Source organism: Plecotus auritus (assembly GCF_963455305.1).
Source record: "Plecotus auritus genome assembly, chromosome: 7".
In the NCBI taxonomy this organism is placed as follows: Eukaryota; Metazoa; Chordata; class Mammalia; order Chiroptera; family Vespertilionidae; genus Plecotus; species Plecotus auritus.
The window spans coordinates 46,998,404-47,014,678 of NC_137774.1; the positions used below are offsets into that span (position 1 = coordinate 46,998,404).

At 50.4% G+C, this 16,275-nt stretch overlaps 1 protein-coding gene across 4 annotated transcripts in view; it reads right to left on the reverse strand.

Annotated features, from left to right (window-relative positions):
• GAS7 (growth arrest specific 7) overlaps window positions 1–16,275 on the reverse strand; it is a 211,203-nt gene that overhangs the window by 66,558 nt on the left and 128,370 nt on the right. For all 4 annotated transcript variants that reach the window (XM_080681514.1, XM_080681515.1, XM_080681517.1 and 1 more), the window contains exon 2: window positions 15,134–15,254. In XM_080681514.1, coding sequence (XP_080537640.1) covers window positions 15,134–15,254 — 121 coding nt within the window. The remainder of the gene's footprint in view (window positions 1–15,133; window positions 15,255–16,275) is intronic.

The window sequence follows — 16,275 nt, forward strand, 5'->3', positions numbered from 1 at the left end:
ACCAGAAGGTTCTAGTGAGCAGGCACAGGGTGGCAGGGGAGGGGGAGGGGGAGGAGGTTGCTCCGCAGGACCCACCTCCTTCATGAAGCATTATCTTACGTCCCAGAGGGCAAAGGCCTGAGTTAGGACAAGGAAATGAGTTTTATGCAGTCCTGTCCCCAGGTGTCCGGGGTAGACCGAGCTGACAGATCAGGGCAACAGGATATTGTCCTGCTGGTGGGACCTCGTGGTCCTGTGTGCTTCCCATCAACACCATTCAGACGTTCTGAGCGCTAACCGAGCAGGCACCAGGCTGGGGAGGAGCTGGGGCTCCCAGCATCCACCCTGCCCTCAGGGGCTGCAGGCTGCCGGGAAGCCCGGCTGACCCCTTCCCACCTCAGCCGGACACCTGCTTCCAAGCCCATCCCTCCTGCAGATGTGCTCGGAGGACAGGGGCTGTGTCCGGTTCGTGTCTGCCTGTCCCCCAGGCACTGAGTCCAGTAGACGCTCACTAAGTGCTTGATGAATGAAGACTCGCGCAAACCAGCTGTTGAAACTCTGTTCGGTTACATGGCCCATGGCTGAGTTAAAAAGTGAGTGTGTGAGGGAGTGTGTGAGAGAGTATGTGTGAGTGCACGCGGGCTCTCGGTACACCGAGGGAGGCCTAAGTAAATGTATGCACACGGAAAACTCCTGAAAGACTGCACAGCATGTGCTGCTGGTTAATTCTTAAAACTCTTTAAAAACAGAGTTTCAAAAAAATCACCATCAGAATTATAAAACATCATGAAGAATTAGAACTACCCATGACCAGGACCCTTCTCTAAGAACTGTCCAAACCCCAGAGTAGCGCCCGCCCCTCCCCCCCCCCCCCCCCCCCCCCCGCAGATCCCCATCCCAGGGGCGTCCCTACTCGGCCACAGCCTTTGGGCCAGCGCGCACTGTACAGACGTGGGGTGGGCAGCTCCCACTGTCAGTGACAATTTTCTGCTAAACAGCTGCTAAAGCAAAGAGGCAAGTGTGCAGAGTAAAAACCTAAATAAATGTCTGAAGCAAACCCAGAGAAGGGGGCATGAGACATCACCAGGCCGGAGATGGGGCGGGACGATCAGTTCAACACCAGGTTTCCCAGTTCTGAAGTGGGGCTGCTCTGCGACGCCCTGTCTTTCTAAAATGGCCTTTTTCATAAGCTGTTTGAGTAGGTTCTATTCCTATAGCAAGACAGCCCACGCCCGTCCACATCCCCAAGCTGCACTGCCCCGTACCCGGCCAACGCCAGCCCTGAGGCCATTAGACCCGAGTCTGGGATGCTCCGTGAGCATGCTGAACCGTGGCCTCTTCACATGCCCCAGCGGGTCTTCCATACCCTCAGCATGGAGATCGCACGCTCAGCTGCCTGGAAGCTTCTCTCCCAGGAAGTGGCACTGCCCACCCAGGCATCACCTTTCTGATCTGTTTCTTGAGAAACAGCATGAACTTCAATCGCTCTGCACTGCTGGTCCATATTTAGAAGGCTTTCCAGTAAAAGGTGTGACTTCCCATTTAGAAACCATGCTCAGAATCCCTAAGAGTGTTGCTTTTCACAAGACGGAGGAAAGCTGTTAGAGAGAGCTAGGGTTATTTTGGGAAATAGAAATAATAACCATTTCTCTGAGGGACGGCCGCTGAGGCACTTCCAACTGCTGGGTCCCGGGGAAGGCCAGCCAGCTCCCCAGGCGCAAAGGGCCCCAGTGGCTCCCCAGGCACAGAGGAGAGCCCATATCATGGACCAACACTGCAAAGAGTGTACAGAAATGCAGGGCACAGGAAGCTATTCCCAAACATCGAGAAATGGCATTCAGGATAGAGGTGACCACACAAAATGGGGAAGAAATAGGCACATTGGGAGCTGAATGAAATAAAATCCCTTGGGAATTGCATGAGCATAGAAGGTCTGAAAGCCTCCTTAGGGAACAGGTGGAAAGCTACAAACAGAACGGCCTCCCAGGTGGGCTTCAGAGCCCATCAGCGCCACCTAGTGGACTGGGAGAGCAGAGCACGGGGGCTAGCCCGAGTTTCTGCTTCTCAGGTCTGGGAGGCCTGAGCATCTGCCTTTCTAACAAGTTCCCAGGTGATGTTCATGCTGCTGTCCAGGAACCCCACTTTGAGAATCACAGGCCTAGAGGAAGACAAGGAAGGGCAGAGTTCTCTGCAACAGTTCACCCTTCCTCCAGGTGTTAAAGGTGGAGCCCTTAAAAAAAAAGATTGTTTAAAGGTACAACAATGAAACCAACCCACACATTACTCCTGACTTCAAAGCACCCACTGCTTATGCCATTCCCTCCAAACAGGTGGTGTGGCTAGAAACCACAGTGAATATTTAAGTTGGCCCGAGAGACCCAAAAATAGAAGAGTGAACCTAACAGGGCAGATGGTCTGAGAGCAAAGAGGTCCCCCAGGACCACAAACACTCAGGTTGCCATGGAAGCCTCTCGAGGGTTCTGCCCTGGCTCTAATGACTAAGACGACTTTGCATTTGCACACCTGGTAATAAGAAGTCACTCTCAGTATGCGAGGCTTGAGCCAGCTGGGTGGGGACGTGGTGAACAAAGCACCGTGTGCCCCCTGACCCTTTCTGCTCTGTTCCCAAGGCTCTGCCCCGCTGTCCTTGTGCTACCCTTTTCTGTCGAGTCCCCACTCCCACCAACACTTATCATATTTATAGTCCAGCAGCAGGAAGCAAGTGAAGTGAGGCCAGAAGGAGGCAGGGAGGGAGGGGGTCTCTTAGACTCCCAGCCTGGCGCACTCCTCCTCGGTGGCAGAGATCACGTGACCCAGAAGCCCTGGTGCTCCTCACACCGTATAAAAACGTTTGCTTGGGGCCCTTTCAGCTTCTGGTTTGTGCATCTCAGCCCTGGAAGAAACCCCAGGACTCAAGGCCACTTCTGTAGAGGATCAGAGGAGGATGGATGCTATGCTGGGGAAGGGAAAGCAAGAGAGAGCGCCCCCTACTTCAGAGAAATTGTTCTTATCCTCCTTACAAAAGTAGTCCAGATCCCAGGAGAAACCACCCGGAAACACATAGGAGCAAAAGAGAAAATGAAAGTCCTCCCTAACTCCCAGGCTCAGAAACAGCCACTCCTACAAACAGCTCCCCCGCCTGCACCTGAATGCCAGGGTGGATCACGGAGCAGGGGCAGCCCAGCCAGCAGCAATCGGGGACAGAGACTGGTGGTGGCAACGAGTGCGGCCCTGTCTGCATGGCCACTACGGTCTGGGCCTTGGGAGATACAGAGCTTGAAAGGGCTTCCAAAGCCAGCCCAGTGCCCTCTTTTAGAGACGGGGAATCACGGAGAGAGGGACTGATTGAAGAGCAGAGAGGGGCTGACACCTCTAGCCGAGTCCTCTTGGGGACCTGCCAGGAGACGCACCGGAGGACCTGCCAGCCACCTGCTCTGTGGGTCTCTCTTCTGAAGCTTGGATGAAAGCTCTGCACTCCCTTTGGGCACCACCGGAATCCTGGGACCCAGGCAGCTGTTTGAAGGCAGAGCCCACCCCCACATTCACGGATACACTGACAACCAGCTGGGAGGCAGGCCACTCCCCTGTTGCAACTGCTGCTGCCTGGGTCCCAGGATTCCGGTGGGAATCCCTGCTGCTACTGCACCTGCCACAGGTGCAGGTGGCAGACTGTGCCTCTGCGGGGCATCTAGGGGAACACACACACGTGCTTGGCTTGGCAGTGTCTGAAGAACCACGAGCGGCACACTGGGTTGGGGCACGGAAGTGTATTGGTTTTCAGGGGCTGCCTCCAAATACTGCAACCTAAAACCATGTGTCACCGTTCTGGAAGCCGGAAGTCTGAGACACGGGTGTTGGCAGGTGGTTCCCCTGAGGATGTGAGGGAGCATCTATTCCAGGCCTCTCTCTCCTGGCCCTCATGGCCTTGGTCGTTCCTTGGCTCGGAGACGTTCTCCAATGTCTTCACACTGTCTTCCCTCTGTGTCCCATTCCCTATGGCCAGGGCCCCACGTATGGTCAGGTCCACCCTGCTCCGGCACGACCTCATCTTAACTTCATTTGCAAAGGCCCTCTATCCAAGGTCACATTCACAGGCACTGGGGCTCAGGACTTCAACATCCTCGGTGGGAGGGTGACAGTTCATCCCATATCAGGAAGCAAAAGACTGGAGCTGGCTGGGGCGTTAGGAGGCCGGGATGGACGTCGAGGTAACACACGGAGTTGATTTGGGGGCAGGAAACTCTAGATAAACAAGAGACAGAGGGATCGGGGGATTCAGCAGCAGAAGGTTTTGGGTCAGTGGCAGGGGCAGCAGGGAGACCGACATCAGGGACCGAAGGCATCCAGGGGCCAGATGGCATCCTGGCAGAGCACACGGGTATAGACAGGCTGCTTGTGAACATGATGAAAATGTTCTGTACCAGCTAGAACACCCCTTTGTTCCCATCTTCCACGCCAAGAGCCCTCAGTCACCAAGCCCCCCACTAGGTCCCCACAAGGGCCACGAAGGACTAATGCCAGGGTGGGGAGCAGGACCCCCTCTAGCATATGTTCCCACAGTCCATTCCCCTGCTGGACACTTAATAACGTCCTCCCCTCTCCCAGGTTACGGGAGCTATTTCTTCTCGGGCTGAGGGTGCCTTTGGGCACACAGTGAGGCAGCTCCCACAGCCGGAAAGAGGGCAGGAGTGCATTCAGCAGGAGTGCCCAGGGGCCCCGCTGGGTGCAAGGCCCAGCTTATGATCTGTCCCAGGACGGCAGGACCCTGCAGGGTGGTTATCTGTGCCCGTGCACAGCCCAGCACCCGGCGACCAGGGAGTGGCACGCAATAAACAGGCGTCGTGCATGACTAATGCCTCACCCCATTCTCCTCCTCCCACGCCTCTTGGATGAGTACTGCTTTCTCTGGAATCCAACTGGGACCAACATAACAAAAGAGCTGCTCCCCACTCCATGCTCCTCCTTCAATAATAAAGATCTCATAATCAGGAGAGAGCGCCAGCGTTACACATGGAGGCAAACTCCCAAACGGGGGCGAAGAGCACGTTGGTGTTATGACTCCTGGTTTCATAGGATTTTAGACCCAGAGGGCCCTTCAGAGTCAGGTGGAAAGAAAACTGCCTGCAGCCCACAAGGCAAGTCCTGTCTGACAATCTCTCTCCCCTGCAGGGAGCTCTCCATCTTTGCAGACCTGCAGCCCTTGGCATTGTTTGCCCACCCACCCCTGCGTGAAGCCATCCCGGTGCATAAGTAGAGCTGGTGCTTTGAGCAAACACTTGTTGCTTGATAATCAAGTCACAAGTTCCTTGCCCACTCATCAGAATATAATCTACAGACCATTTTGCTAGGCGTTCCACTGACTCCAAGGGACCTAACCCTTTAAACAGCTACACTGGTTATATCTGCCCAGATGCCCTGCCCTGCAGACCCTAACCTCCTGCTGTAGCCACATGTTCCCATGGCTCCTGCCCCGCCCCCCAACATATACACAGACCTTATGCAAGCCTCGGAGGCTAAGCTTCCTGCATTTCAAAGCTCCTGGAATGAGGCAGAGCAAGGGGTGAGTTTGAAGGTCCTTTTCTTGAAGTTGATGTTTCAGATCTGTGGACCAACGTTAGCCACTTCTCCTTAGACCCTTCATTCTCTTACCTAGTCCCATAACCTCTGATTTTCAAGTGCATTTATAGGATATCTTTCTGACTGTGTGCCTCACGCCAGTTCTCCCCTGCAATACTTGGTGCACATCCGTGAGGCTCTGTTTGAACACAGGTCAAAGTCAATGCCCTCAAGAACTGGACATGTACAATGCATGCATGAAGCCCACTGAATATAAAAAAAATCAGGGTAGTGGCAACCCTCTCAGCTCCACTCAGTTGTGTCAGGCGTGTCGATGGGTCCAGTGTGGCCACACCTCATAATTTTTCAAGAGAAGACAATTATTCAGGCATTTATGAAAAACCTCCCAATATTCCAATGCTGGCAACGGATTGAACATTTTGAAGCACTGTGTGCACAGCATAAAGTGCTTCCGCGGACAGCCTGTGGCCTCAAGACCACCTACCATGTGACATCTGCTATATCTTTTCCTTTGCAGGACAGCTTCCCAGGACGTGGAGGTCCTGAGTCTGCCCTGACCGTCACCACTGCCGCCACACACAGAGGCACCACCATGCCGCTTCCCCAGAAATCCAGTCATCATAGACCAGCACTGTTTAAAAAGAGTTCAAGCCAAGCAAGCATCATTCCGAAAGGGTACACAACTCACGGTCATCCTATACTGTGTCTGGCTTTTAACTAATGAATATCGGTCGATCTAATGACTCGCAGAGATCCTGCCATTTGATACAAGTTAGCTATGGGTTGTGCAGGGGGACGAATGGTGAGAGCACGGAGACTGTCCGCTGGCACACACTTCCTAACCAAGCAGAGGTGAAATCTCCGTGGAGAGAGACGTGAAAGAAGAATGGCCACTCCCCATTAAGGCTGGATCGTCTCAGAGGATGTGGAGTGGCTCGAAGGCAGGGATGGTGTTCATTTTGTCCCCATGTCAGAGTGCTATGCAGAGTAGGAACATAAAATTAGCATAAGCCCCAAGCTCTCTGACTTACCTTCAGCCAGAAACAAAGTTGAAACCAGAATCCACAGGTGTGATTGTGTTTGGTTTTTTTTTTGGTGTGTTTTTAAAATTTTTTAAATATTTTTATTGATTTCAAAGAGGAAGGGAGAGACAGAAACATCAATAATGAGAGAGAATCATTGATCGGCTGCCTCCAGCACATGCCACACTGGGCCACAGGTGTTTTTAAAATAGCAAAAATGCTGAGATTTAAAAAAAGAACTATTGATTCAAAAGCTTTGAAATTATAAAACCTGCCATACATCCCATTATACAGGTAAGAATAAGATTAGAAACTACAGTCGGCTCTTTAATCTATGGGTTTGCATCAACCATGGAGCACAAATTTACTACCAATAAATCAACAAACATCAAGTGATGGAGAGGATGTGGAGAAAAAGGAGCCCTAACACAGTGCTGGTGGGAATGCAGACTGGTGCAGCCACTATGGAAAACAGCGTGGAGTTTCCTAAAAAAATTAAAAATGGAACTGCCGGGCCTGGCTGGTGTGGCTCAGTGGTTGAGCATTGACCTGTGAATCAGGAGGTCCAGGTTCAATTCCCCATCAGGGTATATGCCCAGGTTGCAGGCTCAATTCCCAGTGTGGGCATGCTGGAGGCAGCCGATCAGTGATTCTCTCTCATCATTGATGTTTCTATCTCTCTCTCCCTCTCCCTTCCTCTCTGAAATCAATAAAAATATATTAAAAAATAATAAAAGCACACAATACAGTGACTTTTGGTATATTTCACAATTCATACAACTATCACCACTATCTAATTTTAGAACATTTTTATTACCTCAAAAAGAAACCCCCTACCTATTAGCAGTCACTCTCATTCACCCCTTCCCCAGTCCCTGGAAACTAATCTACTTTCTGAGTCTATGGATTTGCCTATTCTAGGCATTTCACATAAAGGGGATCATACAATATGTGGCTTTGTGTCCAGCTTCTTTCACTTAGTGCGATGTTCTCAAGGTTCGTCCATGTTGTAGCATGTGTTAGAGCTTCATTCCTTTCTATGGCTGACATCCTATTGCCGGCATGGTCCACATTTTGTTTTCCAGTCATTGGCTGATGGACACTTACACTGTTTCTGGCCATCATGAATCATGCTGCTAGAGCATCCGTATATAGGTTTTTGTGTGTATGGATGTTTTCAGTTCTCTTGGGTATACATCTAGGAGTGGCATTGCTGGTCACATTCCACATTCTTTTTGTTTCACCTCATAACTAAGCCATTTGCCGCTTATCAGTGACTCCACCCAACGGACGAGGAAAGTTCTTACAGGGTTTACCAAAAGCAGTCTTTTTCAAAGTAACTCAGCTTTTTAGAATACAGCCAACAATAAAATACTTTCTGTCTTTGTCTTTTGACTTTTATGGATCCTAAACTTCCTGGCAGTGGGAGTGACTCTCTAACCCACTTGGCATCTGCCAAAATTCCGTGAGATTATCGGTCTTAGAAACTGGTGAGAAATGGGGGGTGTGTTGTGCACTCAAGCATTAACATAACACTACAAATTAAAGTGGAATCTCTGGGAGAAAACTCAAAACCCAAACAGAAGAGATTAATAGTAAGCTCTAAGGTCTAACAGCTTTCCACTCAGAGTCCATTAGAGAAAAAAATAAAGCCAAAATAAGAAAAGTTCATGACCACACACACACACACACACACACACACACACACACACACATATGCACACACTTCAGTCAACCAAACCTGCCAAACGAATGCATCTTTTTAGCCTCACATTTGTGCAACACAGATGGACAGAAGAAACTAAATCGATGTTTTGGGCGTCGAAGTTTCTCATGGCAACTTTTATTAATGGAATCATCAGGGCTGCTCTATCCTGGGAGCTAGGAGAGTATCCAGTTATTTGTAACAAAGAAAAGCTCAAAGAATGCTTTTAAAAGTGCTCTATGGGAAACTGATCCAGAAACTCACATTAGCTCCTGGTGTAATAAAGTTAAATGGGAATCTACTCATTTAATGAAAAATTAAAACAAGAAATCAAGAAAACAACCAACTATTTGGCAAACAAATCCAAAAGCTCAAATCCTGGCTTAATTCTCCAAACTTTCACTCACAAACATAATAAAACATTTACACATCTGGATTCTTTGTCAAAAGAGCTTTAAAACAATTCCCAGCTCTCCTGGGTTTCAGCTGACACACAAGATAGTTAAGTTTCCCTTAAAAATGAGTGTTATTTCAGATAATTTTTTTCTACTAATCTATGGACTCAGTTCCCCTACTGCTAAGTAAGTCACCATCACCCCCATGCCCATCCTCCTAAATATGGAGGCAAAAATATCAAACATTAGAAGACTGGGGGCCCAGGCGTATCCTGGCATATGAATGGCCAGGTGACTTAATCTTTACCACACGGAGGACTCCATTTCCTCATGTGTAAAAAGAACGATTCTATCTGTTAGACCAGGGAACACCAAACTTTTTCTTTCAAGAGACAGAGAGTAAATAGTTTTGGCTTTGTGAGTCACGTGGTTTCAACTCTGCCATGGTCATGCCAAAACAACCTTAAACCATGTGAAAACACGAGAGCACGGTGTGTTCCAATAAAAATGTATTTATAAAAATAAGCTACAAGCTGCACTCGGCCCAAGGGCTGTACCCTGCCAACTTCTCTGTTGGATGATTAAAAGTCATTGGCTGCTGAAACCCCATGAACTATCAATTCATGGAGGTCTGACACTGGAGAGGGGTGTACACCACCGCTCACAGTTCTACGGGCGTCTCTGCATGAGGACAGGGACACTGGGCTCTCCCTATTCCCACCAACTGCCTCCTCCTGTTTTGGTTGATACCTCACCAAAAGGTATCAGGAGGGATACCTGACCCCGTGCTCCACTGACCTTCACCATGACCTTGGATAAAGCATCACTATGTGGGGGTGGAGTCAGGCTTTCTGAGAGTTTGCTGGGGTCAGGTGGTACAATCCAAAGGCGTGAGGAAAGAGATCTGCAAGGGGAGAAGCTTGGCCATTGGGAAAAAGGAGATGAGAGGCAGGTGAGCAGATTAAACACCCCTGCTCTTGCCTGGACTCTCACCCTTTCTGAGAGGGAGTGCACCCTTGGAGGGACCTGCTGGGTCTCTGCAGTTCACTAGCCACACCCACCAGTGCGCTGGCATCTCCCTTCATCTCCTCTCTCACCCGCTCTTACTGCTCAGGGCACACACCTCCTAAATAAGACATTAACATTTAATTCTTGCCTCAGGCTCTGCTTTCTAGAGAAAGAGAACTATGACTTACCCCTCAAATAACCTTCTTTCTTCAGAAATGAAAGGCCTAGATAAAATAAATACAACCACTGGATTTGAAGTGTACAAAGACTAATAGGAAAGAGGTAAAGTAGTGATTCATATATTAAACAAAACTAACCTTGGCTTTCATTACTGGCCTGTAATGTCCAAATGGTAAAATATATCCTAAACAATGTCTAGCAGCATCTCTCCAAAAAGAAAACCTGAATACCTATAACCATATCACTGTTGAGTGATTAAATGTGCATATCTGGCCTCCCAATTATAAATGGAACAAATAACATTCTACTAAATCTTTTGATAAGTAATCATCTGTTGTGCAAACAGTGGTCCCTCTACCCCACCCCACCACCAGTTCAGGTCCCTAGACAGGACAGCCTGTTGATAACAGCTCACTATCTAAGAACTAAACACAATCCCGAATTTGGGCCATTGAGTCATCTTTTAGTGATGACTAAAGCAATTTCTGAAACAGTGGAGGACAAGCAATTTCCTGAGAGCAGAACCCCTACCTAGGGTTTTGGCCTGAGCTCAGGGCCATCCAGCATGACGAAACGCTCTGGAGAGCCACCAGCATGGAGCAGCAAGGGGACATGGGGACTTCCCAAAGTCTCATAAAAAGCATGCATGATGGCCTTACTGAAAACAAGAACGTTATTACGTTAACTTACCCACTGAAACTTCCTGTTAGCCATCTGGCCCAACACTATCTCCTAAATGACCTGCGCTTCCCCCGGTGCTTTAAATAGCACCCCACCGTGAATCTGCTCCGTATTTCAGTCTGTCTGTCTGTCTGACTGCCCCTGGCTGACAGCCTTCGCTCCCTTGCCTTTCCTGCCATTGCCCTCTCCTGGATTCCCCGTGCCTGACAGTTCTGCAGTCTCCCTGCCCTCCCTTGCAGTCTTCCCTGCAGGGCTCTCTCCTGGGGCCGCCCTGGGTGACCTGCGATCCCATGACATCACTTCTCAGATGCTGAAACGCAAACTCCAGGTGGCCACCTGCGGTCGTGCAGGTTGGTCACTGTACCGCAGTGTCAGGCCAAGTGGGCATGTAGGGTGAAATCCATTCTGCTCTCTGCTTGCCAAGCGGTGCACCCACAGAGTCCCCAGATCCCCACCTCTAGCCCAGATGTCCCCTGAGTCACAGACCCATCCATCCAAACATATGCTCGCCCATCTCTCCCGGAATGCCCTCAAAGGAACACGCTCTACATGGATTCACCTTCTTTCTCCTAAACTCGCTCCCCTCGCGCCTCCCCCCCGCCCCCCGCCATCCCCTGTTCTCACTGCATGGCTGTGGCATACGGAGCAGAAGACTCGGAGGCGTCTGAGCGCTCTTCGTGCCCTGACTTGGAGCACCCCATCTGACAGATTCTCCCTCCTCCTCTACGGCCAGCGGTGCACACGGAGTTGACCTCATTACTTCTCTTCTCATTTAGTCTGCCAGGCTCTGTGCTTGCCGTCTTAAACCCTTCACTCTGCTGCACAAGCCATCTTGCCACAATGTCCTAATCATGTCACACACGGCTCTGGATCCTACCACAGTCTCCACTGCCCACAGGGCCAAGTCCCAACGCTTCCAAGTGCCTCAGGGGGTTTTTAATGGCTCAGACCCCTAAACCCCCCTCTCTCCTCTGTTCCTTACCAAACACAACAGCCTCTCCTTGTGGCCTGGCCTTTGCGCATGCAGAGACCTCAGCATGGATCCCCGAGTCCAGCGCCCCCTCCTGGAAGGCTGGTTGGATACCCAGAGAAAGTTGATGATGCCCTTCCTTGAGCCCCAGATTCCCATGCGAACACCCACAGCGCCTGTTGGTGTCTGTGTGTCTGATGCCATTAGAACTGTGATCTGTGAAGGCAGAGAGGGCCTCTCTTTGGATTTTGTATTCCCACAGCCCAGACAAGCGCTGTGACAATCCTCGTCCATAAAATCCCAAGTGGATTGGAAATAAGCAGATTAGCCAGAGCCAGGCAATACAAAGGTAAATGGGGCTTTAAACTCCTTCTATCTGTATGTGGTACAAAAACGGGACAGATGCCTACGATGCGCAAGCAGCCTCTGAGAAGGAACTGATTAGGGAGTAAGGGAGATGGAGTATTTGGGAAAGATAAGAAGAGAGGAATGGCCGGGCGGCTTAGAGCGGGATCCGGTGGCATCTGCCTCCTGGGCAGTGGTGCATGCCTCTGGCCTGACCCACAGGTGGGACAGGCCCCAGAGTTAGGGCAGAAAGCTGGATACAGCGGGCTCAGCTGTGAGGTGACAAGCTCCAATGTCAGGAGGTCAGATCACGCAGGTGTGAGAAGAGCAAGTGGCTATTCTCATAGGTCATTTCCTGCAGAAAGGCAGTCAGATCCAACACCTTAGACAGCAGCCCAGCAGCAAAATAAAGCTACCTGAGAAAGGTTCCAGAGTACCAGAGAGGCAGGCGGGCCTCCCATCCCCTTAGACTAAGGAGCAGAATCCTTAACATGATGCTCATGGTCTATATACAGTCCCTCCAAACATGACTACCTTTTTGCTATCCGGAGGGCATTTTCATTGGCAGCCCTTTCCTCATCCTCCCCATCTGAGCTGAAAGGTACCTCCTCCTCCAGGAAGCCTCCCCTGACCTCCAGGGTCTCATATGAATTTGTTCTCAAAACACCACGGGCTTCCCCTTCATGGTCCTGCTCAGAATTGTGATCAAATAGGTATTCATTTAAATTCTGTGGCCATTATAAGAAGAAGCACTTAGAGGGCAGGGACTGATTCTTATCAGATCCCCAGCATTCAACACTCTGCCTGGAACAGATCTGAGGCCCACTAAGCAAGCGTCTGCTGAGTGAACAATTCGATCAATCAAGCAGCTGAAAAATGAATTAAACAATGAATGGATCAAACTGGCCCATGTCTAGAATGCAAGACCAAGGAGATAGGATTACCCTGAGCACATGAGAGAAGGAAGGGGAGGGGGGAAGTTGGGCCACTCCTACTGCAGATGACAGAGATCACAGTGGAGTCGGCAGCCAACTGGACCTGCGGCCAACCCCAGCCCAACCTGCTGTCATACAGCCTGTGACTCCTAAACTAACCCCAGCTTTTATATTTTTAAATGGTTAAAAAGAAGACTATTTCAGTTTTTGAAATTCACATATCAGTGTCCACAAATAAGGCTTTATTGGAACACAGCCACACCCATTGGTTTCTGTACTGTCTGTGGCTGCTTTCGCATGACAGTGGTAGAGCTGAGGGGCTGTGAGAGAGAATATATGAGCCTCAAGGCCTAAAAGATACACTACCTTTACAGAAAAAGTTTACTGAACCCTGGCCTACAGTCTCTTGCCATCACTATATCCCAGAACTCACCGAAGTGCTGACCCGGTGGCATATGCTAAAATCTGGGCCTCAGAAAAAAGCTGCCAGACACTGTTTGTTAATGTAAAATGGAACTTAAATATCCCCTTAATAAATAATGGCTAGTTAAACTAATATCCTACACTAGCTACTGCACAGCTATCTTGGAAAATGGGTTAGGCTAAATGTACAAGTAGAGAAAGATGTCCATGGTACACTGTCAAAGAAATTTACAAAACAACATGGATAGTTTTTCCAATCTATTAGAAAGAATAGCTGTACATATGTTTAGAAGGTGGGAAAATATGAATATGTGATAAATAGGGAACTAGACCAAGGATTTAAATTTTTTATTTTAAATACTTTTGCACTCACTGAAGTTTTTACTGAGAATATATTTTTCTCTCATTTTATTGATTTCAGAGAGGAAGGAAGAGGGAGAGAGAGATAGAAACATCAATGATGAGAGAGAATCATTGATTGGCTGCCTCCTGCATGCCCACTACTGGGGATCCAGCCCACACCCCGGGCATGTGCCCTTGACCGGAATTGAACGCGGGACCCTTCAGTCTGCAGGCCAACCCTCTATCCACTGAGTAAAACCAGCTTGGGCTACTATTCTCTAATTCAACACACACACACAAAGGCTGATTTTAGGAAGCCCCTTCCCCGCTCCCCCACTCCCCCCAAATGGATCCCGAAGCCTGATGACCTCAGGGTCATAGGGCCAGTTTCTGTATTCTGGGGAGCTGCCCAAAACACACTTTCCTCTGAAACTTCAAAGTCTGATAACTGCAAAGCTGATCATGTTTGTTTTGAGGAAGCTTAAGATTAGAATGGTCAGAAATAGTCCTACTTCCCTTTTCCTAGAAACCCTGGTTACCTATTCAACTAGAACAGAGCCCACGGAAGGCTCGGTTGCCAGGAGACGTGAACACACTGGCCGCCAGCTGCCTTCTCTGCTGCTCCCTCTAACCACAGTGGCTCTCCTGCCACCAGGATCCTCCGAGTGGAGCTCAATCAGCAGCCCTATGAGTGGTCCTGGGGATGGGATGAGGTGGCCATAAGCGGAGGGAAGAGAGAAGCCAAGACTGAGCCACCAATAGGTTTCAGGTTCTGCCTTGGCACACCCGTCTATGATTCCTACCAAACCTAACTCTCCGTTTCTCACCTTTGCTCCCCCGTGGCAGTTTCCCTGGGGAGTCTTGCCAAGGGCAGAGCTGTTAGCTGGTTTTGCTCTGCCATGCCCAAGCCCGCAGGCCTGCACCACTACTCTGCTCAGTTGGCTGTAGTAACCTGCCACTCCTCCCTCACCCTGCAGTCAGCATCCCCGGATCCTGGAGTCACTGCAAAGGCCCAGGAAGTCCCTAATAGCTGGGGGCATGGAGGTGCGGTCCTACCTCAACTCAGAGATTGGAACCTGGTATCTGCTAGAATAAATCATCCCTAAGTAGCCCCAGCATTTCCCAAAGAACATGCCAAGACCCAGGCAGTGCGATAATCCAGGTGAGAGCAGGAGACGCTGTGGGGAAGTCAGGGAAACCTCGATCTTGCGATGCCTGTCTGGGAACTCCTGCATCATTTAGTACATTCGGACCCTAAGACAGCATGCACAGCTCGACGCTCAACCTGATTCAAACTACCTGCTGACCACAACCTTTCTCCATCCCAATTTGAGATTCGGTTCAGCAAACACGCCCGAGTGGCTGTAAGGGTCCGAGGAGGACCCTAGCCTTGAAGGGCAGGCTTCCCCATCCAGGCTCAGACCTCCGCCCCCCAGCACTACGGGGAGAGCTGCCTCTGAGGTAACTTCTGAAGAAAATAAAAACTAGGAGGTGGTGGAGGGAGGAGAAGGCCTGGCCCTCGGAGAGACAGAAGCCCGGGGCTGGCGCAGGCCACCCTGAGCGGGACTCACCATTGGTGGTCGTGTTGACATAGTAGCGCCGGCCCTGGGGGGACAGGTAGCTCTGCCAGCCGGGGGGCAGCACGACGCTCTGGCTCTCCTCTCCCGGCGGCGGGGGGACCATCCCAGGCTTCTGTTGAGGAGGAAAGGAGAGGTCACACACATCTGGCATTTTTTGCAGCCATTTTTCAATCAGGAAGTCAGGGCAGATGAAGTCACCCTGGGACAGTTCGACGTTGAGGGTGCATGGACCACAGGCCTCCCTAAGGGAGGTCACAGGCCACGCTTGTGTGCTTTTGGCAGTTGTTTGAGCGGGAGGTGCGAGGAGCGCCTGCTGTTTCAAAGCCCCCGCAGAGGGACAGGTTCCCCCCTAGGACAGAGGGACGTGCCGCTCAGTTAACAGCTGGGCTTTCTCCTCTGTTAGCCCCTAGAAAGCCACCGTCGGGGGTGAGGCACTTTCAAGGGGTGGGAGGTGCCGCTCCCCGCACTCTTGTGTGGACTCTGCAGCCTGACATCCCAAGGAGCACGGAGCACAGCTGAGCACACCGCAGACGAGACCAGGGCCTGCTGGGGAAGCTGCCAGAAGCCATCAATGCCAGCCTGGGCAGAGCGAGCTGGGAAACCTCCTACAACAATGTCATGAATCGAAGAGCGAGGTGGGTTTTTCTCCAAGTGCCCAAATCCCCCTGCAAAGAGAACTGGAGTCTGAGACAACCCAGGATGCCCTTTCACCACATGCACTTATCTGCAGCTTAATTCTTGTAACCACGCGCACGGAGCTTTTCCTAAAATAATCAGAGAGAAGTAGAGAGAACAGAGAGAAACTAGTAGAGACACAGGTGCTAAAGCAGGTGCTTCCTGGTGGGATTATGGGCAGCTTGTCTCCCCTTCTTTTTACTTAACTCTTCCATCTAGATTTTCTACAATAAATGCAAAAATAAAAGTTATTAGCTCTGGCCAGTGGTGCTCAGTGGTTAGAGTGTCGGCCTAGGCACCAAAGGGTCACAGGTTCAATTCCTGGTCAAGGGCACGTACCTGAGTTGCAGGTTTGCTCTCCACCCTTGGTCAGGGCACATGTGGGAGGCAACCAGTCTTTCTTACATCAATGTTCCTCTCTCTCTTTCTCTCTCTCTTCCTCTCTTTCTCCCTTCCTC